This window comes from Siphateles boraxobius, unplaced genomic scaffold, assembly GCF_051911475.1.
Source record: "Siphateles boraxobius isolate OS27281-9 unplaced genomic scaffold, OSU_SipBor_1 105, whole genome shotgun sequence".
Lineage (NCBI taxonomy): Eukaryota > Metazoa > Chordata > Actinopteri > Cypriniformes > Leuciscidae > Siphateles > Siphateles boraxobius.
Genome location: NW_027508706.1, coordinates 407,501 through 434,669, shown reverse-complemented (window position 1 = coordinate 434,669; position 27,169 = coordinate 407,501). Strand labels below are relative to the sequence as shown.

The window sequence follows — 27,169 nt, the reverse complement described above, 5'->3', positions numbered from 1 at the left end:
TATCGTGAGATTAGTGTATCGGTACAGCCCTAGTGTGTGTGTGTGTGTGTGTGTGTGTGTGAGAGAGAAAGAGAAAATCTGGTGCTCAGTCATTCATACATTATATATGTATATGTATATATATATATATATATATATATATATATATATATATATATAAAAACTCATTTCATGAAAAAAATGTTAATCATTGTGTAAGTTTAGCTACAGGAATGCAGAGTACACAGACACTCACACACGAAAAAACACAGTGAGATTTCATACATTTCAGATCATAAAACTCATAATCAAAATCATAAAATAAGTTGAAAAATGTATGAAATGAGCGAATTCTCTGCAAACTTGTGCTACCTGGCATTAAATATAAATTTTCAGTAAGGTCTGAAGTGAAGAAATACACTTGATATCTTTCAGGCCTAACAGCATGTAGAGATACAGAGCAATCACACATTAATAATTAAAAGCTCTTAATTAATTGGAACAAGACTAAGAAGCTTAAAAAGCAGAAGCAACAGAGTTGTTTGACACTACAGTGCTAAATGGCTGTCAGCACTGACACAGACAGCAGAAAGCATAATTTGACATCACTTAGGGTCTGGTACAGTATCATGTCATCAATCGAGCAGGAGACACTTCTGAAAGCAGCACCTGAAAGCAATTACTCCGAACACTTCAACATATTTATCTTAAGTCATCAGAGCGAGGCGACACTAGCCCACGAGGCTCAGCCTTTAGCTCCATCAGTGTGCAAGAGCAAGACAGATGAGGGGGAAAATGACCACAGAAAAAGGGTGTAGAGAGCCAAAGTGAAGGACACCATTAAACCCACAGGAACTTGTGCCACTGTCATCTCATTATCAGAACATTAGTGCCATCAGCTCACGAGTTTGAACCCGGTACCGGTAAAAGATTTGTAATTTAAGCAATAAATTATGGCTTCTACAAATCACTGGTCTGGAAACGAGCAACAATTTCAGAAATACTGTAGATAATGTAACAGTATAGCCACTCCCAACTTAGACAGTTTTTTACAGGAAGAACAGTCAGTGTCGTTTCACTCCATGTTAACGGCTTCAAGCAGTTCATGAGTAGTTGAAATATGTCTCCCAGTTCGTTTGAGTTTAAGATGAGACCAAATATTCACTATAGGGTTCACATCTGGACTCTGACCAGGCCCAAACATGAGTCTGATGGACTTGTTCTCAAGCCACTGCTTGGTTGACTTTGCAATGTGGGCAGGAGTGTTGTCTTATTGAACAAGAGCATCGGATCATTCCTCTTTAGATCATTTTCAATTGTGGGAAGAAAGCCATTCTGCAATATTCAAGCATTAAATGACCTTTCACAGGGAAGCAGCTCACCAATACCAGCAGCTAAAAAGCTCCCCACACAATGACACTCTTCCTCCATGCTTCCCTGTGCTAGAGAAGCATTTATTATTATATTTCTCAGCAGATTTTCCAAGACACCGCTTTAGAGCATCACCATGCAACTCGTATTTCATTGCGCTTCATCACTCCACACATAACTTTCCATATTCTGCCATTGTGTCTTTGATGATTTTCTAAGAAAGCAATGGCTTTTTAAAGAGCATTTGCTTAAATTTAGTTCATTTCCTGACCAATAATTTGTGGTTAAGACAATTAAAAGCTTAGTGTTCGGCCATTTTGGACTTGGCATATTTTTTTGGCCCAGGATGTATACAGTCCAATGCACTTGGTAGAAGCCACCAAAATTTGCTTTGCCAATAAATAAAATGGACAGACAGATATAATAACCTGTGCTGTAACAAATATAACAGGGTAAAAAAAAAAAAAAACCTAATCTCCTTTTGAAATATATTAAATATATTAGAAATATATCTGCTATCAACCACCTTGCTCTTTAAATGTTGCCAATGGCTTTCCTCAGTCAACTACTAGTCAATTCTAGTGCATTTCTAACTGTTCTGAACAGGAACAGTTACAACAAAACCTTACAGGGAACTATGTTTAATCAAACAATGTAGCCTATATGAGAATAATAGAAAGGAACTAATCTCTCTTTTTTATCTTTAGGGAAAACATCATAAAAGTGATGTATTCCAGATATGCACATAGAGACGAAGACTGCACTAAATGAATAATGAAACCTGTGATATTTCCCCAAGGTTGGATTCAGATACCTGAGTGCGAGAGCGATCACTCGTATGAAGGCAGTCAGTAAATTACACCCAGAGCTCCAGACAAAAGCTTTGCGCCGGCTTTCCTTTGGCTGCAATACAAGACGTGTTATAATAACGGAGCAGCCTGCTCACATCTGGTGTGTATACACAATCCAGACGCATAAGATCTCCGATCTCGAAGGCCTCGTTTACACTGCAGGTCTTGATGCCCAATTCTGATTTGTTGCCTATATTAATTTTTTTTGACCGTTTTTTTACACGTTCTTTCAATTGTGACCCATTTCCGATTCATGTGTGTACACTTGACATAGTATCTAAGCCACCGCGCATGCTTAAAGGTTTTTTTTTGCACAGATGGACACAGAACGCAAAATGTTTGATGCTACACAGAACGCAGCACAGAACGCAAAATGTTTGATGCTAGCTTTGCGATATATGTGAAGTTCGCCAAACATTTGCATGATTTTGAAGTGGACGAGGATGAAAAGCGCCTTCATTTCAGCCTGCGCATGTGCTTCAGTTATTGTGTGTGAGAGAGATCTCAGGAACATACAACACGATCTCATGAAAGTGAGTATCAATACCATTTTATTTCTCGTGCCATTTATACGCCAAAAATTGTTTTTGCGTGCATGATACGCACTTTAAACCCCTTGCGTAGGATTAGGGGTGTGTGAAGTGCGTGCGTATTACACTGCGCATCTTATGCACGCGAAAACTACGTATCATATGCATGCAAAAACTATTTTTGGCGTAAATGGCACGAGAAATAAAATTTGTGCTATAGGTATGCACTCAGGGCCTGAAATTAACACCCGACCACATGCCAAATGCGGGTGAATTTTGCTATTGGCGGGTAACACTGTCAATCTACCTGCCACATTGGCAGGTAGCCAATGACAATTGAGTGATTCATTACGTTTTTTTTACAACTGTTGTTCTTTTACATTTCAACGAAGTCCGCCATTGCGTTGGACTTTAGCTAAAATGTGGCGGCACATTACTGGGGTAAAGAGGCCAGCTGAAACAAACAACCAACAAAAAGATGAGGATGAGTCAAAGAAAAGTAAAAGAAGACGTTTTAATACAAAGTGGACAATTGGCAAGGTTCGTGAGCGGCTGATTTATGACAGCGACTGTTGTTTCGGAACGTTCATGCGAGCAGAAAGAAGATGAGGCCCTTTTCTGACTACGTTTGGATGTGCGAGTATTAAACTGTTGGTGAGATGGGATGAGATAATGTAACACTGACGTAGGCTACAGTACAATGACAGTTGCACAGATGTGTGTGCGTGTGCATCTGTGCACGTTGGGAGTTGGGAACCGGTGAGAAAATGTCCGGTACCCGGTAACTTTACCAGTAATAATAATATAAATTTAGTTCTGCTTAACGGTTCCTGAACGCTGTAATTAAAAGCTGTCAGGACCTGTCTACGTGACTAAATCAGCCATCAACACAGCCGCGTGTGATTTGTTTACATACGAGCTGCGGTAGGGCTATATATCTGTTGAGTATATACTATATATATCTGTTGTCTGTTTGTGTGTGTGTGTGTGTGTGTGTGTGTGTGTGTGTGTGTGTGTGTGTGTGTGTGTGTGTGTGTGTGTGTGTGTCAAAATCAATGAATAAAAAGATTTTTAAAAAAATGTATATTCTAAGAGTTATTATTACTTATATTGATTTCGTTAATAACTTGACAGCACTTAAATGTGTATTCTTACAAGTTAAAGAACAATATTGTGGAATTTCCGTTTTTCACCTTTATGAGGCAAAAAAAAAAAAAACTGGCTGGTAAAAAGTCTCTGTGGCAGGTGAATTTTGAAATCCACCTGCCATAGTGGCTGGTGGCCGAAAAAGTTAACTTCAGGCCCTGTACGCACTTTTATGAGATTGTGGTGGGCTTTAAAGAGCTTGTGTGTCTATGAAATAATGTGCAAGCCAACCTTTGATATGTTGTGTCGACGTGTGTCCACACTCCTCTCCTACGACACGACGTTTCGCAGATGCGCCTTCGGGGTTTCTCTCGTCATTAAACCGCAGAGACATAGCCTAATGCTTCAGAAAATCCGATCTGCCTGTTTACATGAGTCACATTGGCACATATCTGATTTATTTCCACATATGAACGAGGCCTGAAACCGATTTCGCTAATATACGAATGCATGCACTTTTTTCCTGTTTACACTGTCATAGAACACATCCGATCTGTCACATATGAGCTAAAAATCGGAATTGGGTCACATTTCACTGACAGTGTAAACGAGGCCTAACTGATGTCGTGCAAACATCCATGTATGAGTCCAATACTGTACAGTATAAACTTCAAGGTACTAATTCTGACTTACAAAGCTCTCCATAACCTTAGTCCTACATACTTATCTGACTTACTTCAGCCTTCTGCTCCTGTTCGTTCCTTGCGCTCTTCTAGTGTTTTCAAGACATCAGTCAAGCATCCACCCTTCTCTCCTTCAAAAACCTCTTAAAAACACGTTTTCTCTCTGAAAATGACTCTTCGGTTCTCCATCTGTAAATTGTACCGTATTATGGATATATTATTTGTTTGAATCCCTCTTTGCTTGTATCTTTAACCTAACTTTGTAAGTAACTTCTGTATATTCTTTCTGCCCTTGGTTTGTGTATTGTGCTTTGATGTTGATGTTTATATGGTTCTGTTTCTTACACCATCTTTATAAAGTGACCTTGGGTGTAGGAAATGAGCTATATAAATACAGATTATTATTGTTAAAGCTTGTTTCACACTACAGAAAAACAGCATGTTTTGATCTTAGCACCAATATGAACTGATTACAGTAGAATTTAACAGCTAGATTCCTAAATACAGGTCATGCGAATCTGTATATTTTTCAGAATGAAACGTTCAACATTTATTCAACTTTTCCAGAAAAAAATCTTACCGACACTAAACTTTTAAACGGTAGTGTAGATTTTATGATGATCAAGTTTTGATAATATAGTAGTTATAAAGAGAAATACTCACTTTATTATCTCAACACGTCTGCTGTTCTTTTTACGCAGTAGAAACACTGTTGTTGCATTTACGCTGCTTTTTTACTTAGCGCTGTTCAAAACCGGCCTAAAACTCACCTTTTCCAACCTTATTCAGTCTGATAAAGAACACAACAGAGATTCACTGACATAATTATGCTTCTGCTGGCTGGTGCGTTTCTCTGTAATGAATTAATTCTGCATTAATGCCAGAGTTTGTCTGCCAGATGTGTACAGCAGTGTGACAGACAGCTGAGGAATAATTGATTCCTCTAAGGCTGAGCTGGCATCTTTTTAATAGGACAGATATACGGTAACATGGGGCCATTGTGCTAATAATACAAAGGGGATGAATGGGCATCAAGGCAGAATGAAAGCAGAATTTATCAGCGGCGGATCCTGTTGCAGCTCTTTTCAATAGGACACTGAAGTCTCTGTGTTCAGACACACTGAGTCGGTGACATACCTTGACATTGTGACATGTCATATCAAGGAAATTTCTACTTGCAACAAAAAAAAACAAGCTTAACAATACCAGTAAGCTAAAATTGGCTAGAAAACACATCCCTGTGATGGTCGGCACCAATATTTAGTTGTCAAGGGCATGCCTGGAAATGATAACCAGTGTAGTCATACCGTAGCCATTCAGATGAAAATTAGGGGCTGGCTGAAAAGACAAGATGGATGGCATGAGATGACAGGAATGAAAGATAGATGGAGAACAGGCTTTCAGCATCGTGATGAAATGGGCCACAGGGACGCACCTGTGCTGACTGATAAAGCAGAACTAGTGAGAACGTGGAGCCATACTGACCCTGAAAGTCATCCCTCGCCATATCAAATGAAGAACAGGAAGCACTGATGTGATTTCACAGGCTACTGCCAAACTCAAGAGTAGCTGTCAAGTTCCAGTACTTTGGCACGAAGTCCATACTAAAATAATACCAGTAGTACTTACGCCAAGTTCACACACACCCTTCCAGTGCGCATGCAGTACGGGCTCATTGTGTTTTCCAATATAACACATCTGCAGTGCACAACTGATCCGCGGCTGTACACCACAAACACAACATTCATTCATTATTTTTATTTCTAATACAAAAGTTGTTGCTGAAAAAATTTTTTTTCAGCATTGTGATTCTCTTGTTCACAGTGCATTTAAACAATCTTTCATAGACGCATTCACATTTAAACACTGTTATTTAATTAATTACTTCTATATAGCTTTATATAACAAGTTGCTCAAGCAAGTGGCAAAATATTTAAAAACTTTTCTTATGTTAAAATAAATTAAAACTTACGATTGACAAAAATAGCTGACTCTCTAGCTGGGTCATCAACTTGTTTTTCCACCTCCAAGAAGAGACGATTGCCATTCATTAGGTCACCTTGCTTATCTATTTGTGATGTAAGGTGTGGTTTTTCTTGCTTTACCCTGGGCAAGAAAATACCCTTTTTTTATGCATTTATGGTGAAATTACTACATTTTCGTGTCAATCAATGTTTATTTTTGTGCGAACAATGCGCTGTCACTTTAATTCGGCACGGGCAGTAGAGCAAAAATGTGTAAATGCATCATTCAGAATGCATTCCTGGATCACATCCATGTGCGGTATGAATGCTCTAATATGCAACACATACGCACTGCAAACTGAGTATGTGTGAACCTGGCATAAGTTCGGCGTCCTAGAGGCTGTCCATTACTGAACACTTGCATATGTATTTGCTGGATGAAATGAATCTTGGTCAAAGTATCATGAAAATGAATCTTTGCCATCACAAGAATAAATAATATTTCAAAATATATTAAAATAGAAAACATTTATTTATTTATTTATTGATCAAATAAATGCTGCCTTGGAGAGAATAAGATACTTTATTATATACTTTATTTATATATATATACGACCCCAAACTTTTGAATGGTTACCTGCATCAAGTATTACCTGTAAGAGATAAAGCACATAATCACAACAGAATGAAAGATACCATCAAGTCCTTCATGTGTTGACCTTTACCCAAAGGCTGCCACAAAAGGCACACTTGGATCATTCTTACCAGACGATAAAGTGGTCTGAAACCACCAAGATCAGATAGAAGGAGCCACTCAGGGACAGGAAGAAAGGCTGCTTTACACACACACCTGTCAAAACACTCTGTGAAAAGACACATTTTCATCTTTCTCTCTCTATTTCTTCTGTCTGGACAAGATAAATGTGTGAAAGAAGGTCAATTCAAACAGATAACTCTGGAGTTATTGAGTCTTTGTGACTGATTCATAAAAGGTTTGGCTCAAAAGAATCATTTGTTTGTGAATCATCCAACTATGACTTCAGCTTTTGAACATGAACGAGTAAAATCTGCACACCGTTTAACTATTCCCTTTATTTTCAAAATAAAACCGCAATGTTTCTGTTGGACATGACCCATTTAGCGCAATACAAATCAGACTGTAAGCTTACAAAATACAATATGCTTTGCCGTAATTCAGAATAGTCTGTACAACTTTGCATTTCAGTGTTCAAAACAGGCTGATGAAAATGGAACAACTCTAGACAATCAATAAATATTGTGGAGAAGAAACCCCAAACCACAAAAACAGAAACTCAAATTGCAATGCTCCCTGATTTATTGTCTTATAATAGACTGTCGCATTCAAAATAAAGACGGGAGCCATGCTAAATCTGATGATGCAAGTTTGTGACCTTTCTGGAGAGGCAGACAACGAACAGAAAAAGGCTGCCATTGCATTCAGCTCTAAATGAGAGCAGCAAAATAAAACCTGTTGTCAAGCAGAAACTCTCGCTAGTGTGTTACAGCAAAGACTTTAACCTTTAAAGAACCCACAACAGCCAAAGGAAATGAGGGAACTGGAGCAGAGTGATTCCATCAAACATCAGCCGATGAAATATCACGCCAGCTTATGTTGTGTCAGTGTGCCCAAGTGGATACACTTTAGAACAAGTCCAGTCACTTCCTGAATAAAAAAAAAACCTACACTACGCTTTTACTGTAAGATGTAGATAATCATATTATTTTTTGAGGTATCTGACAATGTCATTCAAGCTGAGTGCAGAGTTCAATGCATGAGCCTGACTCACAATAAAAACAAAATGCGAAGGGGTTTTCCCGAGGATGGTTAAGTTTCATCCCATAATGCAAGACTTCTGAATATTGGTATGAAGCTTTCTCACAGAGAGACGAAATAAAAAGACTAGCAAACTGACATATCAAAACTGACCTGAGTTGGCTTTATTTTTATTTAGTTTTAAAACAAATGTATAAAATTACTTGAATTTTTTAATTGTTTTACCTACCAGTAGAGTAGTATATAACTACATCCTCACTATGCAATGTACTTATACAAACACTGGCCAATACAAGAAATCAATGGCTGGAGTGCCATTTATTTGCTCAAGTGACATCTCTAAAACTATAGCAGTCAATGAACTGTAACAAACAAAACAGCCTCACTTGGTTATGCAAACAAAACATTTGCCAAGGAAAATAATGCAAAAGCTTATGGGAGGACTAAACACAAGCTGACATTAAAGTGAAGAATTACATAAGGGATCAAAAATCAATGTCTGAAGTCTGTAGCCTGTGAAGGCGTTAAGACATCCAACCGGTAACTGAGCTACAGGACCTGCCAACAAACCTATGAAGATCTGGTTCTTAAACCTGATCAAGCTGTGATAATCCTTCCAAAACTTCCACCGATGTGTGACCCCTTTCACATAAACCAATTTTCGCCCTGTCAGGGTATCCCGTGGTGCGAAAAGTCAAGTGAGAAAAACTGCGTTCCTGGCAAAAGGAAGGAATACAAAGTAATGCGCAAGATTTCACAGAAAAACAGGTTCGTCTCCAAGTGCTTGCAACAAACAGATTGCAACAGTAATCATGCTTAACCTAAATACAGCAGGCTGCATCTGAAAATACTACGGCCTATTAACGCTGGAGATTATGCAAGTGGCTTCTAAATGGCCTGGGCTCCGTAATCCAATTATGTTAGTTCAGGACTAAATGACCAGAGCTAAAGCAGCATAAAATGCCTGAATGGAGACAGGAAGTAGAGCTGAATGAGTCCGTCTAGTGTCTTCATGTGTTTTAAAGTCTTATTTTTGACGTAAATTAGAGGTTTTGTTGGTTAGAGATGGAAAGTTGACACTGGAAGGCATGACAGTAATGGTCCGACACAGATGCCTGTTAAGACTTGCCTTGTTGAACATGTCTGGGAAGGATTGGCGTTGCTGTGATGAAACTCAGTTTTTCTCGCCAAAACAAACACCCTGACAGCAGTGCCAAGCCTGAGGGGGCAAATCTAAGCAGTGGATCATGAATAAAATGCGATAAGAGGCAGACAAAAACAATAAAGCCGGAGGACCGGATTCGACATGTTCGAATTAGAGCTTTGGCCAACTGTGAACGGTTCACTTCTCCGCTTCAATGAGCGCCGGCTCATGTCCAATCAGACACCTGCAGAGCGAGGAGTCAGGACAAACACGCTGAATGCAAACCTCTTCACCTTGCAACCTCTCCAGACGGCCACCTGCAGAGCCGGGCGTTCGAGAGCCATCTCGCATGGCAACAGGTTGGAAGAGTCAGGGAATATTAAAAAAAGCAATCAGAATTTATGCAGTGTTCAAAACGTTTTGAAAAACGAACCTCAAAAACATCAACCGATGGAAAAGATTTCAATAAAAACAGCAAGTGGCCACTTATTTCTGATTGCGTTTGTGTTGCTGGTGATATAGTGTGAAATTGAAGCTTAGCAAAGCTAGTTTGAGCTCCGTCCAGCTCAACTGTGAGTGCTGAAATGAGTCTGATCCCTCCAACGGTCTGTCTCAGCATTAGGGCCTGACCGTAAACCCCAATGCTGCAAAACTCAATAATACGTCACAATAAGCACTGGAGAATAATGTGTAGTAGAGAAAATTTGAAATACAGGACCAAATGACTATAACTTAACCAATTGACTCAATAGGAATGAGGCATTTACTAGTCTAAGCTGGCCATGTCTCGTACCAAAACTGAAGGGGCCAGATGTGAATGCAGATTTGCCAATGCAAATTTTGCCCTTATCAACGTGAAGACTCAGAGGTCAAGTGGCTTGACGGACAAGCCATTTGTGGAAAGGGTGAACGAAGGAATGTTACTTCATATAAAATGCTTGGAATATTTTGAGCATTCAAATGAAGTGGGCCTTCATTTCCCCTCATCAAAACGAACTCATTTGTCACGTTAATGGACTTTTGGTTTTCAGGCACAGACTCACACAGCGCTCCTGATGCTCCTCATAGTTATTTAGAGAGCTGCAGCGTTTTTCTTTCTCTAGTATCAGTCAATAAAGTTTTCCTGTGATTACTGTGTAATATGAAGTCTCCCTGAAGCAAGCGTATATTTAGCACACTTTACAATAACAGGTTAGCCAGCCCTTAATTGTATGGTTGTAAATTGGCCATCAGAAGCACATGTCTTGTCTAAACAGTTACTTTAGCTATAAAAGATTCTTCAAATAAATCACCACGACTCTTGTCTCTAAAATTTGTGGATTTCTGAAATATTATGGCATAACAAATCAATCGGCAGTGTTTCGATATTAGGCTAGCTAGTAAAAATGTAGAAAAAAACCCCAAAATCTAATCAATGCTAATTAACAATGACAGAAAACCCAATTAGGAATTCCCACGGCTGACAAACTGGAAACTATGGAAACACGATGAGACTACAATCTGATAAGTCCAGGGAGGCCAGTGAAGGCTTTTCTTCATCTTGTGTTCTCCAGCTCGTCTCTCAGTGCTGATAACCCTGCAAATGTACCAAAGACGGATAGACACACAACGCCTGAGTGCATCTTCCTCCTGAGACATCTGCCTTTCTTTCTTCTCTGGCCTTCTCTCTCTGCCAGGCCTGTTCTGAACAGCATAATTCACAAAAAATGGACCATTCTTGTCAAACAGATATGGGTCTAATGTGTTCCCAGCACTCTGTAATGTTGAAAGAAATGTCATATTCTTTAAGTATGGCCGCCATTTTACATTTCTGAAATGTGAAAACACCAAGCTGAATTTGAAGGAAGTAACTCTGGGGACGGGAGATAAATTGGCCTTGCTTTTAATAGTAGGAAAGGCTGGTCCAATGGGAGCCAGAAGGCCATGAGAGAGGGGGAGCAGTGAGTCATCCGTGCAAATGTACAAAAAAATAAATTTAATTGGCTTGGTATGCTAAAGAACATCAGCATCTGCTATAACACTGATTAACTGCTCAACCAAGCTCACAACATTAACACCACAAACAGGCCATTAAGTGGGTGAAAAACTCAGACGTACCTGGTCATTACCTGATTAAACCTCAAGTGGCACTCCGCCTGTGATTTGTGATTATGGCAGAAGAGTGTGAATTGCTAAGGATAACAATTCACACTCTTCTGCCATAATCACAAATCAACAAACACACGCTGAAGACACGTGACGGGATAGACAGGAACGATGGAGCGCGTGATGGACAGGAACGAGTAAGATCTATTATGAAGATGTAGAAAGAGCTGGGTCACAGTTTAAAGTCTAGATGGAATAGTTTTCTTTAGAGACTACATTTCCAAAAGCACTACTACACACGCTTGTCAGATATTAAAATCAAATACAATATATACAAATAAAATCAAATATATAAAAACAAATAAAATATGAGAAATAAGACCTGAAACAAAAAAAATATCAAAAAAATAATTTGAGCTGTAGAGATATGTTATGAATTAATAAAAGAATAGGCCTATATAATATACTCACACACAAAAATAAATAAAATAAAGTAAAAAAATAAAAATAAATGAGGATTGCAGGTCAAAAAGGTGCGAGCAATCTCGAAATACACATGACCTGAAAAACAGGTTTTTGAACAACATAATACACCTTTTATTCATCATGTCGATCAAGTCTAGGTGTTAGCCGGGTGCATGTATGGCTTCAAGAAAATGCAAAGAACATTTGAGACTAGTGGATTTTACTGGATGTACTAAAAAAGAAGAGAGGTGCATGACGGGACGGTGAGAGATCTAGAGGAGCTAAGTTTGAGACGGAAGTGCTGAAATCTAGAGATAAAAAAGTGACAGCCTGAGCTTTTTGCACTTTTACACCTAACGTACCCCTGTGAATGAAGCTCAACGAGAGATGGATCGAGATCACAGACCTAAACCTGCACTTATCGCCACTTACCACCTGCACTTACGTTTCTGAGGTTAATGTGAGAGGCATGCTGGGGCCACGGGCTGCCATCCGAAGACTTCACAAACTTGTGAGTTTCAAAAGAAAGATATTTTGCACAGAGGTTCTGAGTTTATTGTGGGCTAAGGTTTGCAAAGAATAACTTTCGCAATTTACACTGCCTGGTCCCGACTGGAAGCTCACTTGTTTTGTAAGCCAACATGAGGCCCCGTGTTGAAGGGCCCCATATTGCACGAAGGAAATTGCTTGTCATGCTCTATCAGTGGAGGGAAGATCTCTTGCTAATAACAGGTGCACTGAGCGTCTGGGGTATTCACAGGAATGAGCCAAAAACAAGTCATTTACCTCAGAATAAGAGAAAAATTATGCATTTACGGCTAAGTAATGTTGCTTTATGTGATGCTCTCTAAAACTTCATTTCTCTGCTCGTAGCAGTTAAATTGTTGTGGTGGCTCAGCACAGCTGGCAACAGGCGTGGTGTTAATCGGCATATGACTTCCATCACGGTAAAAAAACGGTGCCGAGAACAATCCGAAAGCAAGAAATGGGCAAATTAGTGTAATTGGAAATGGCGCATTAAACAACTCGGAGAGCACTTTGCTGGCGGGAAGAATGGCGTTTGCATTACGTGAACGGTACACAATAGCCGTGTCACTCAGCGCAGCATGCCGGCATTAAAGATGCATGTGGCGGATTCAGTATTGTTTAATGAACTACAAAAGAATGGCACATCTATTTACAGTAAAGATGTCTCCTGACAGAAACAAACTGAGTGAGGACTGAGTGAGGATGATTAATTTCCTCTGTCTACTGTAAACAAGTCAAATGCATTTTTATCATTCAGGAAAAATAACGTCAATAACGAGCCATCGGCCCACGGACTGCTAATGAGCTGTAATATGTTTGAGTCTCCGAGACAATACAGAGAAATACCCGAGGTCCCATCCCAAATCCTTCCAGAAATAACATGGAGACTACTGCAGTAAGACTGAGTGTGAACGAAGGTCTGGACAGCAGTTATGATGAAACAGATGTTATGATCATTAGTCCAGCCTTGTCTGCAGAGCTCAAGAGAATGCTTCAGAGTTCATGTAATTATGTTGCTTAAGCGGCTTTTATCAGATCGCCATTGTTTGGAACTTGCATGGCAACTAAAATGAGGCAGTAGGGCTTAGTCACATGGTTTTAGTGTAAACACTCAACCAATAAAAGCACCTACGCATGCCTCATTTTTGTCCCTCAGATCAGCGGGGTATCCATGTCAAACCATCTGTGCAACTGAAATGTGTTAGAAGTTGCACTAGTGCACCAAATTCACCAATTCACAAATGGCACAATCCAATCACCACAAAAGTTGGATCAAATAAATTTCATGCTAGTTTATACTGTATTAATTTAATTAATTAATTAATAGAGCCAAGTCAAGTCACCTTCATAATATTGTTTCAAAGCAGCTTTACAGTGATAATAGGACATTAAAATAACAGGGATTGTTTTGGCTTTACGGCACCACTAGAATAAAGTTATTGTCCAGCTAATGTAGGTTTTTGATTGATTCACTTCCATTGCAAAGATCATTAGTTATTAACTTACACGAAACCCGTTCTAACAGAAAACAGAAAACAGAAAACTTCGAACGCGCTCCGGCCGTTCATTTACAAGACAATGAAAATTGTTTGGTGGCTCGAGAACGCAAACTTTGAAATAGGTTCCGGGGTGCAAATTTTGAAAAAATTTGAAAACGTTATCATCTACGTGTAAACTTCAAAAACAACGCACATGTATATTACGTGTTTAGTCTATAGATATGCACGTTTGAATGTGTATGTGCGCAGGCGCGTAGTCTTTCTTGACAAATTGACCGCCAAATTACTGGTCTGACCTGTATTATATAGAATTTTTTGTCATTTCCACGGATTCACAATAGAGCAGTATATTTATTCAACTAGACAATTTTAATAAATATTTTTATAAGTTTATAATTTTTTTTTTTTTTTACTTTCCCTGTGTTTCACTGTATGGAAAAGAGCAGCCTGGACATGCATGTTCATGTTTTTTTAACATACAAAATGCATGAGCTGTAATAAAGTATTTGTGCATCCATTGATCTCTGTCAAGGTATAGAAAAATCTACACCACAGATGGGACTTGCCAGGGGTTATGTAAAATGAATTATAGAGCAAGAAAAAAAAAAGGTATAAAGATGAAAATCGATATGTGATCCATTAAGGAGTTAAGTGCTGTGTTCTGACAGGTGGCTCTGTCCCAGGCTGCTCACGTCAATGACGGAAAACCATCCGGGCGTAAATAATGCACGAATAAATCAGCCAGAGATTAATCCTCTCATCGTTCAGGAGAGGAAACCCACAGCAGGACTAAATCACAGCAAACAACATTAGCTTGTGAAGCCATCTATGAATGCGGCCATTCGCTTCGCCCGTTCTGGGGAGCATGTGCGATATTTGCATGAAGACTGTCCCTCAAGACGATAAAAAATTCATCAAAGAGCGGAGACTTGCTTTGAGTGCAAGCCAAGGCGCTGGTGTCGTCACTAGCTTGAGAAGAAATTTCACCACTTTTCAATTTTAGCACCACGTCCACCACCCAAACCCATTCAGAATCTTTATGTTATATGCATGCGCACATTCAAAAGGGTGATGAGAAACGGGCCATGTTGCCTGGCAGAACGCAGAAACTATATCGATCTGATGCCTCCCAAGAAAAGCTAAACGTCTTCGCAATGGCGATGATGTAATCCTCCTCCTCCAGTGATGGTTTAGTCATGCGGTGTTAGAAGAATCCTATAATGGGTTTGGTGTCCAAAAGATTACATTTTCCAAAGCCCAGTAAGAATTTAAAGCCAGACACATTTACTAAGATCTCTTGCTGTGGTTTAACAATGTGAGCGGCTACCTGAAGGCTCTCTCCTCTAATCAACATTTCTCAGTTCAGGGCACACATTATTATGAAGGTAGGCAGGAGGGCGTCTCATTATCCTGAGTGTCTGAGATTACGACTCTGAAGGACTTTCATCAGTGCTGTGCTTGAATCCAGGACTGTGTGCTGGCCACTTTGTATTCAACCGCTTCATATGCCATGCCTCTCTAGTCAATACATAGTGATGAAACAAGCTTGCGTCTTGCTGAGAGAACAATAACGTAGTGTTCAAAGATTTATCTCACTGTTAGACTATTCACAACAAGAGAGATAGGGGAGACCTCCACTGTTATCTGAAACGATGTTTGACAAAGAACTATATACAGGAAGCATTATATTTCGACACACCCATCTTATGCATCCCGACATACGATATCTGAATCTCAGTGCGTGATGACAAGAGGTCAAGTTTTATTAAATGAATAGAGTCACAGTAGGGCTGGGTGGTGTGGCGGTATAATGTTTCAACTGTAGAGACTGTGCTATAGGGTTTTATGTGATTTACATTTGAGTGCATTAACGAAATGCACTTATTCATTTGTTACAAATGATTTAATCTTAGATAAAGTTCCAAAAAATGTTCCAACAGTAAATAATACAACTTCATTACAATTAAATGCATTTAATTAAATAAAAATGACTTAAATTTGAAATAATTTACATAAACTAATTTGCTTAAAGGTTGTTTCAGTGATTTCAGGTCCAAAAATAAATGTCTAATCTTTCCTAACGATCCGCTAGCTGCCCGCCCCATAAGCATGCCGTCAAAAACCGCGTCTCTGTAGGCTCTGAGATCTGCACACAAAAACAAATGGGTACAACCACCACTCAAAACCAAAGTAAAGTGTTCCAACCAATCACTGACAGGGGCGGGTGTTTCTCCGATTTCGCGTCCAGCCGTGCACGAGCGCAAAACCTCACAACACCCGCCCCTGTCAGTGATTGGTTGGAACACTTTATTTTGGTTTTGAGTGGTTGTTGTACCCATTTGTTTTTGTGTGCAGATCTCAGAGCCTACGCTGCCTACAGAGACGAGGTTTTTTGACGGCATGCTTATGGGGCGGGCAGCTAGCGGATCGTTAGGAAAGATTAGACATTTATTTTTGGGCCTGAAATCACTGATACAACCTTTAATTATTGAAAAATAAGAACTACTGCATGTTTATAAAAAAAAAAAATTCACCATGGACGTAGAATATGCAGGGGATGTAAATCCGTCCCCCTTACTGTTCTGGGGGCAAGTGTGTTCCCTTAGGCTATGTTTACACAGAAACGATCTGAAGAGAAAACGCAAAAGTGGCGTTGCGTTATCACTTTTTATTCTGCGTTTAGACGAGCGTTATGGGGGGGAAATCTGTGTGCATATGGTGACGCAAAAGTGTGTAAAAAATCGATGTAGTATGCACTCCAGGCGGCTAGGGGGCAATGTAAAGCACTGACACACAACAACACCAAGTCCGCGCGCCTGCGTACAACCTTCCTTCTACTTCTCTCCCTAGTAGCGCGACATCAAAACATGGCGAAGCAAACAGCAAAAAGACTCTTGTACGTTTATCAGAGCCGCTAGGGCAACTTGAAGCTCCGACGTATGGAAATAATCCGATATGTTGGTTGTTATTTTCCTGTACTGGCGCATGCCTGTGACGTAAACGCGTACGCGACGAGAGCCACAGTGAGCAGATTTGGGTTTTTACCCTTTAGACGGGAACGCGACGGTGGATCGTTTTTAAGATTTCCACTCTGGACGGTGGTTTCACTTTTTTGTGTTTTTAAGCCACAAAAACGCCGTCGCCGTGTAAACGAAAGGCACATCCGATGATTTATAAAAATACTGACAAAGGGGTTTGGTCTGTGCGTAGCGTTGTAAAAAAAAATAAAAGTATTAGAGAAATTCGCTTTTTTAAGTGTTCTTTTGATGAATAGAAAGTTAAACAACATGCATTTGAAACCGAAATCTTTTGTAACATTATAAATGTTTTTACTGTCACTTTTGATCAATTCAATGCATCCTTGCTAAATAAAAGTATTGCTATTTTTTTATTTCAAAATTTCGAACGGTAGTGTATTCTGCTCTTTAAAAAATTAGTGAAGCATTAAATACAAAAACATCATAAAAACACCAGTCTGTCAAGTCATTCATCATGAAGAAAAATTAAGCTCAACTTCCTTCAGCAACACTAGTATTCACACAGCTATTCAGTGCTAGTAGAGTCACTCTGTAGATGAGAGACGGCTGTTCTGCTGAAGGGTCTGCCTTACATCAACAAAACCACACAAGTACAGGCCTGATGAAGCTCACACAGTGATCCATTCCCCCTCCGGACAAAGCTCTGTTCTGCACCACACAAATGAAAGCTTATACTATCACTGAGAGCACATTTGCTGTGGGACGCAATGAGAAAGCCCTGAGTATCAGCCGAAAATGCAACTCTTTTGATTTGAATCAGATCCTTCACATTCTGCCAGACGTTACTAGGAAAATCTAATTTACAGGAGAGGAGATCGGAAATATGAGCAAAGTTCTGCATTAGCCTGATTCAATGAAGGCTTGGAAATTGCTTTGTGTGTGTACTTCAGGTCACGCTTGAGAGTCCAACATCTTTTTGGTTTCAAAAAGGCTTTCAATTTATCAGAGTGGGCACAGCGCTTCCTGGATATAGTGGGATCTCCAAATGAGCTCTAAGTGGGATGGCGGAGTGTGTGTGTGTATTTGTTTGACTTGGCTCAACGACCAGGGAAACAGCCGGACCACCGGGAGAAGACAGACCTAAGGCCCCTGTGGCTCTCCTGAGTGGTCTATTGTGCCCTGCCAACTATAAATGTCACTGATTTCCAAGTTGCATACAAAGATTTAGGAAATCTGTGCCTTTAAATGCGTAGGAGTCGAGAACAAATGCCAGAGACAGGCTTCAAGCTTCCTTCAGGCGGCGTGTCAATTAGCCAGCTTGCTATCAAATCCTTTGGCCATAAACACACATTCAGTCTGGTAAAACATGAAAAAAAAACACATCTGTACACTCCAGGTTTACATACCTCTTTGCCTGAAAGATAATAGGCGGACAGCAGGCCTCCGACAAAACGGATGTTCACTTCAAAGACGGATATTTCGGCATTCTGAGGAAATAAAGCACAGAAAAACAAAAGAGGTGAATATTTATACTCATAAAAAACAATGCGACTGGCTCACCTTGAACTGCAGACTGTAAAAATAGGAGGGGGAAAAAAATGTGTGTACTACAAACACACTTCACCATCACACACCAAATACAAAGAAATGAAAAAATACAACAGAGCTGATAAAGCTCTGCTGGGATTGAGCAAAGATACAAACAAGCTCCCACAGGAGAGTGAAATCTGAGTGCAGATATTTTCTGCAGATCTGAGAAACCGTGACTGCTGGGTAAAGGGGTATCCTAATGCACGTTACATGAACGAAAACATCACTCACAGGATACAGAGCAATAAAGAGAGGATGCTCCAGACAGTATCTTCAAATTAAATAAATAGATAAAAATGCAATATTTCAATAGAAAACCTCTTTGATGTTATACTTTCATCATATTTATCTGCAGTTGAGAATACTTATCCCACCATTACATTTCTAACAATATTATATTAAATACATTTTATACCCCTGGTTCTCAGGCAGGTGGAACACAGCACAACCCTGGATATTTACAGTATTTAATCATATATTTTCAGTTTTCACTTGTACAGTATATTATTTATGGCAAAATGAGTAAAAGAAATTAGCAAATTTTCAAAAAAGATGACTGAGCTACACCTGTCTGAGTTTCTGAAGGTTTCAAAGCAAATTCATCGAACAACCATACCTTGAAATCCATGGTAATAACACCAAATTTGTAACACAAATATATATTCAACTTTTATGCATGACACCACAATTGTTTGATTAACATTAATGAAACCGACAGCCTATATTCTGCCCTACTGTACCGCACAGATCTAATATAGTTACACATCAGATGTTTTTCCCCAACAGTTAACCAAAGTTCATTTAAGACATAAAAGATAATGTTTGCGTGAATACTCGCCAAGACAGATATTTTGAAATAGGCTACTGTAATTCTGTGCATATATCGGGATCGCGCGCTGTCTGCGTGCGCACGCTTCAGATGTCTCAGTCAGCACAAGAAAGATCATTTTGTTTACATTAGCATGAGTTTGAAAATCATGTTTCATTCGTTCAGATTAATGTCAGAGAAAATTCGATATGAATATTCAAAAAGTTGGAATGCCGCACTTTAAAACGATACCAAACTTGTGCTGACGGGAAATGCCAGTTGTCAAGAAGCGAGCAGAGAAAACAGCATTTTTCATGGACACAGGAATGTTTTCTCAGAAAACATACAAATAAAGATACTTTTAGATGTTTAATTGCTATTTGGAGCACTGGGATCACTAGATGAGGACTTAAATTAACAAATTTATCGTGAAAACCTCAAATTCGACTAAAATTGACGTAACTATCCTGTGCACATTCCAACTCAATTTGTCAGCACGGGTCACGTATATTAAAAACAACATAAATTAATTAAATTTAAGAATATATAAAAACAATAAAATATATTCTATTATTGGTGCAGGGTGCCAATTTGAAAAAAGGTGATACTAGGCCTCAAAAGTTTTTAAAACATTTGAAATAAAAATAAAAAACTGAACTCAACCAAACAGCAGTTTAGCTGGAACAGTTTACATTATATTACATCAATATTTCAGATGATTCAGTGATTTTTTCAGTGCAATCTGGCACCTGTGGTATGAAACCAAACCGCAATCCTCATTTAGCCTTTGTCATTTGATGTTAAACAGTCTAACCACAGCAAGACATCTGTGGTCTCATCTGACGGTTTATGAGGTGAATTATTTGTGTCTCTGGGCAACAAAACAATATGACCCATTTATTGCTTAGAATAGGAAAGTGCTATCATACGTTATTAAAACAATTTCATAATGGTGTACAGGTGGTGCATCAGAGACATATATTGCATCATATTGGTAAATATACAGTTCAGGGCAAGATAAACAGCTGATATCTAGTTATGAGGGGCTTTTGCACCAGGTAGTTATAAGAACTCAGCTATAGGAACTAGCCACCAAGGCGGTCCGCCAAGAACTACATTTTCCCTGAGGACCATTTTCCTGGTTGTATTCGCAACACCAATAGGAACTCTAAAGTGACGTAAGATGCCAACATCAACGCCATTTAACAACATCTACAACTGGAGAATTGAGGACTGCGTGATCAGAGATGTTTGTGTGGCGTGTCGTAGGTTTCATGATAACAGAGATGGAGGGCCCTATTTTAACGATCTAAGCGCATGGTCTAAAGTGCACGGCGCACGTGAATCCACTTTTGCGAATTTAAAGGATAACTAAACCCTAAAACTATTTTTTTTAGTTAATGATCTGTAAGACTGGGACTTTATTACAGGGGTTGAGTTACCCTTTAACGACGGGGAAAATGGTCGGGTCTAAAAGGGTTGTCCCTATTCTCTTAATGAGTAATGGGTGTGTTTTAGTTGTGACGGGAAAAACCAACCAGAGTCTCATCTCCCATTCCCTTTAAAAGCCAGTTGCGCTCGCGGCATGGCGGATTCGCTATTTACATGGTAGATTTTGCAAGCGGAAAGACTGAACGCTTCTCCACAGAGGAAACAGATCTGCTCGTGCGCGAGGTTAAAGCGATTTCAACATATCTTTATGTCCACAATAATAACAATTGTGGACATAAAGAACAAATAAAAATGTGGACACAACAAATACAAATAATTTTACATTGTAATCCTTTCATTTTTAACATTTGGCTAGTTTGTGTGCTTCTGCGCGTCCCTGTGTGTGTAATAAGCAGAATTGAATAAGCCTATAGGCGCATATTACTAATGCACCCTTTAAATAAAATAAATAAACTGTGCCATTGACTTTAGACCAGGTTTTTGTTGGTCAATGGCGCAGTCAATGTCAGTTTCCTCAAAATAGCGCGGGCCAACAATGCGCCTGAACACACCTCGTCTTCAGACCAGCATGCAAGTTTCAAGTTTTTAATTATTCATATAGCACATTTAAAAACAGCAATCATGGCTGACCAAGTCCTGAACATAACACAAAATAAAAAGACAACAACAGCTAAACATTCAACACAAACTCACAATGAGTTAAAAGCTAAAGAGAAAAAGTAGGTTTTAAGAGAAGATTTAAAAACAGTTAAAGACTGAGCCGATCTGATGTAAACCGGAGGACCGGCAGTAGCAAAGGCTCGATCTCCTCTATGTTTTAACCTTGATCTGGGGACAGATAAAAGACTCTTGTCACCAGACCTCAGGTTTCGTGTGGGGTTGTGTGGACAGAGTAGCTCAGACAAATAGCTCGGTGTCAGATTATTTAAGGATTTAAAAACAAAGTGAAGAATTTTAAATTCAATTCTAAAATGCACAGGTGGCCAATTCAGAGATTTTAAGATAGGAGAAACATGATCGAATTTACGTTTTCTTTTGATAAATTTTGCAGCAGCGTTCTGTGCATGGATAGCAATCTCTAATGTTTTCTCAGAAAGAGAGTGGATTTGACCTTGTTTTGAAAAAACAAGAGCTAATCACTGCATTTATTTGCTTTCCAAATTTGAGGTTCTGACCCCAGAAAACACCTAGGTTCTTAATGCATGATGAAGTAGAAGGAGAAAGGTAATCCAGGTCTTTGTTGTTGTTCCTAAAGTATTCATGGGGGCCAAAGACTATAACCTCGGTTTTATATTCATTCAGAAATAAGACGTTTTGAGAAAATGCCCATGGGCACACAAATGGGTGCAAAAGCATTTGCCATTTAAACAACATGGCGCAGGACGTGAAAATGATATCTGCGTCGGGCTGAAACTAGCAAGAAACGCTTGCGTCGCGCCTGCCACTGCATTGCCCCGGGTGTATGATAGACGCAATGTAGACGTACAAGTTATTGAAACATTTCCATGTTTGTGGAGTTAGTTCATATAAGTTGAAGTAAACCATTTACATGGCTTTTTAAGAATGGTGGCTTCCAGTATTTCAAATGGCATGCGTTTGGCCGATCAACGTACACTTACATCACTAGTAGTTCTTATTGTGCTAAGTTAGACCCTGCTCTGAAGTAAACTGTTCTGTAACTAAATTCTTTGCCAGTTCCTGCGGTGCAAACACGCCAAAAAAGCTGGTACTTCTGCCAATAGTTATAAGAACTATGAAAATGTTCCTCCGGTGCAAAAGCCCTTATGGAGAGCCTCCACTAATATGCTTATACTGTTCCAGTTGCAACAGGGCTCCAGATGTTTCCGGATGATGGCTCAACCCTTTTATAGGTCATAGAGGGACCGGTCAGGAACTGGCACAAAAAGACCATGACAAAGGCTTTCTTGTACATGTCAACTTAGATAAAAAAAATAAAATGAGTGGAAAAAAGTAAATACTGTAAACTTCTTGATAAAACTGGATATGACTTTAGGTGAATCAATGGTAACTATTGAACCAATGGTAAAGCCTGAGAAATTCAGAGAAGAAGGGACATAGACTGATGTGTAAAACAAAAAAGTGGTTCAAAAATACCCCAAAAAACCTCCACAAGACATGTCAGAAGTTCACTTCTGAGTCACATCTGCAATCTTTTCCCTGCACACATGAATATGTACAAAGTCAACAGGAAATCAGTAGAAGTTAGAAGAGGCAAAAGCAGCGATGCAAAACCTCCACAGACTCTGCAATTATTAAAGAGCTGCCTAAGACTTTGCTTCGCTTAGAAAAATATAAAGCCAACCGAATCGCTGATATTGATGAGGAAAGGCTGGAAGAACCCTTAGAGAGAAAGATATGGGTATTTAAAAAATAAAATCCATCTGCGACAGACAGAAGCACAGTTAAGATACAGACTAGATGTCAAACAAAACACTTTTTCAAAGTGTGGGGTGCGCGAGAGCATGTTAGGGGAGGCACGGAGTAGGGCTTGGCAATATGTGACCGGTCACGGAAACTAGGGACACAAGTCGGTTCTGGGGCATTTTGAGTTATTCATAGATTCTGAAAGTGTAATATCCAAGCTTTCCAACGATGTGTAACATGTGGAAATCTGATAATATTTGGAGAAGTTGTGGCCATTTTAAATTAGGCACTTAAAAAAGCTCAAAGATGAGAAAACGAGCTCTAAAGATTGTGCAGTTCTCACCTGTCTCTGCTGCTGGGGGTGACAATAGGGCTCATTTACATCTCATTTAGATAAGCCATACCCCCTGTAAAGCTCCTCCATGTGCTTTACAGCTTTTTTTGCACTTCAAATGAGTGCACTTCTGCCGCACTAGGCGAAAAACAATTGTGCTGCCCCTCTATTTGCAACGTACCAGCAATAACACACAAAGACCAACATGCCATATAGCCTACATATAAAGCAAAACCAGCAACAACGCACAAAGACCAATATGCCATATACATATAACGCAAAACCAGCAACAACACACAAAGACCAATATGCCATATACATATAAAGCAAAACCAGCAACAACGCACAAAGACCAATATGCCATATACATATAACGCAAAACCAGCAACAACACACAAAGACCAATATGCCATATACATATAACAACAAAACGTTCCCCATTCAAAGCAATCGGGACGTCAGTGTGAAACAGCCAGCCACCACTGTCAGCGGGCCGAGCCGCCGTATTGAAGCACTGAGGGCGCGCGCGCCGCACCCATACCTCCGGTTCAGTTTCCCGAGCCCACGAAGTGCGGCGAAAACATTTTCGGTGTAACTGCCAGACGGTTCAGCTCGTCTGCGACAATCTTTGCGGCATCCATCTTCATTGAATTTTGATATCAGATAGAGCTGGCCAGAGCACAGCATAATAAGTAGCCATGCGGTTCACTTGGAGGGCGGGGGCAAAAGCGTCGGGTTATTCAGTATGGATATACACACAGACAATGACACGCCACGCCCCCACTGCATGCTAGAATCTCCGAAAACAAGCCGATTTCAACCTCAAAATGTAAGCTTTTAAATATACCAATACTGCCATCTCAAACATGGAGAGGCTTCTTCGTGATTTCAATTAACAGATTCTGCAAAAAAATGAAATTCACCAAATTTGAAAAAAAACTCTTCTTTCTCATTTTGCTCGAAAGTTGTGCTGCCGACTTGTGTCCCTGGTTTCTGTGACGGGTCACATATGGCGATGTCAATCAAGAGAGGTTTTTCAATATAGTTTATCCGTTTGTAAATACATCCATGCAGCGCAGAACTGCTTAACAGGATGCGACAGAGCAGCAAAAAAAAAAAAACAGATGACTAGGAAGAGCAGGACGTGCTTGATGATGTGTTATGAAAAGCACAAACTACAAAAGAGACCAGAATTCTGTTCTGACAGGAGGCTTTCTGTAGCGCACATCCAAAGTGGCAATCTGCCAGCTTATTGTGCTTGAACGGTCAAATACACACATTTATGTGTCTAAATGACCATCTTGGTGAGTATTCACATAAACACAGCCAATTGTGTTTAAAGAGAAAGTCAACAGCGAAATTACCATTATATTGGATCCATGCATACGTTCTTAAAGTGAAAGCAGCCTCATATAGAGGGTATGCATTGACGCCACTTTCCCACCCGAACACGCCACTCCAGCCTGAATGAGTGGCATGACTGGGTTTAATACTGGATATTGCGAAAACGTGAGTAAAATGAATGATTATCAGTTTAAACTAAAGGTTGGACATGATATTTTGTTCCTTACAACTTAGCAAAGATCCAGTGATCCGTGGATATTGACATGCATCCAGTTATGGTTTTCCTGACATTTATATGTGCCTGATTTCGATGCAGGGGAAATAAATAAAGCAAATGTGCCTGTGAACGCTTTAAATACAATATAGGTAGGTCTAAATCCGGGTGGTCACTTATATCACCATATCGTCCAGCCCTAAAACTAGTATAGTTTTTTTGTCAGTTTATTTAAAAACACCCATATGCAGAATATACGATGGTAAATATTTAATTGACGAGTTGTCAATACAATGTATAGGGTATGATTTTACTCAAATTCAGTATATTGACAAAATGATAACTGCAAACCCATCTTTCGCTGCCTGGATCCAGTTGTTTCTATGAATTGCAGTGATCCATTTGCTTCTCTATTCAGTAGTTATCGGCAGTCTTTAAAAATATACCTCAGATTTCTAGTCAAATCTATTTATTCAGTCAATCTCAAAGCTCTTTCCCATTTTAGATGCACTTTGAGTTTTTCGAGGCATTCACGCTGAAAACCATGTTGCTGCTCAGTCTTTCTGCCTCTATAGGCCTACCTGCTGTTGTCTATGATGTTAATGTTAATCAAAAAAAGAGAAAAAATCATCTTGCCTGAATATCTTTGTATGAACTGTAATAAATCTGTCAGTCCAATATACAGTGCAATCATGTATGTCAAGGGAGGGCCACTGTTCTAGAGAGAACGGAGAGGAATGGACACAACGAGCCACACTGTGCTTGAGTGCTGAATCTAATGCTATGTCTCTGATTGGTAATCCTAATAAAAAGGGAAGGGTTTTTCTATTTATATGCTTTTGATGAGGTTTTTCGATCCCCCAGAAGTATAGTGTCTCTGTCTGAAAGGTTATCTCACTCGGGTTCGAGTCCAGTTGGGATTTGTGGTCATTGCAACACAGCAGTCTGTGAATCTGACCTTCGATGATGCTGGCTTTTACAGGAATAAAAGAATCCCACAGCATAAAAGATGAGAGATCAGGGCTGTTGATACAGTGAAGTGGCTCTCCTCCTCAGTTCAGTTCCAGGGTCACATTTCTCTGTAAAGCGATCTGATCATAACTTGTAAAACATCTGAATGTGGTAATGAGGATTCAGGAATGACCTGATTAAACAAAAAATGCAAGACAAATAAAATGCTGAGATTATGTGCAAGGATAAACAAGATTAAATCATATCTCCTAATATAATCAATGAATTGTCAAAGAGATTGGACCACTTTGGGAAAAGCTTTGAACCGATCTGAAACCGAACTCTGGATGATAATATAAGCTTGATTCGAAGATAGCCTTTACTTAGATAAACACCTTTTAGCTTCTCAAAGACAACCGGATGTCAAATAAAGCAGCATGACTAAACTTAAAATGGCTATAATTATTCCACAAAAAAAAAAAAAGAGAGAGGCTTTCGTGCATCCGAAAAGAGTTGCTTAGTATTCAAGAGACAAGCTGAATATTAATAACTGTTTCACAGGGGATTTTTGTGGACTCTTTCATTGTTGGAATTGCTTGAGGGTAGAAAGAAAAGCCTTTCAATTAAAAGTTGTTTAACACTCTTCATTAAAGCATTGGACCCAGATACATCTTCTCTCTTGCCTTAAATTGAGGCGGTAGGATGTGCAGAAGAATTTCCGATGCTTAACTAAAAGTAAACCCCTGCAGAATGTCTAATGAAATACCTCAATAAAGAGCCACATCAAACAAAGCATCATTTTTGCCTACTTTATCCTGCATGTCTTAATTCTTTCATCAACTTTGTTTAGTAATTTCTGCATAAAGTACTGATTCCCTTTTTCTATTCACTTATCCATTGTCTTTATAATTAATCAGATTAATGCCTTCAGTTATTCTATTCTTCCTACTGGGTGCATGTCTGAAGATGAAGTAGTTCAGCACTTCTCATATTACTGAAGTATTATTGACGTTCATAAAAGGCTCATAATTCCAGCTCTAATATCTAGTTGGGTGAATCACATTCGAAACAGAAAATAGCAGATATACTCACACCCGTGAACACACTTTTTTAATCATCAGAATTATACGTAA

The 27,169-nt window shown here is 39.3% G+C and overlaps 1 protein-coding gene across 1 annotated transcript in view; it reads right to left on the bottom strand.

Annotated features, from left to right (window-relative positions):
• Positions 1 to 27,169, bottom strand: part of man1a1 (mannosidase, alpha, class 1A, member 1) — a 142,675-nt gene that overhangs the window by 60,604 nt on the left and 54,902 nt on the right. Inside the window, exon 4 of the mRNA XM_077247081.1 lies at positions 18,365 to 18,445. Coding sequence (XP_077103196.1) covers positions 18,365 to 18,445 — 81 coding nt within the window. The remainder of the gene's footprint in view (positions 1 to 18,364; positions 18,446 to 27,169) is intronic.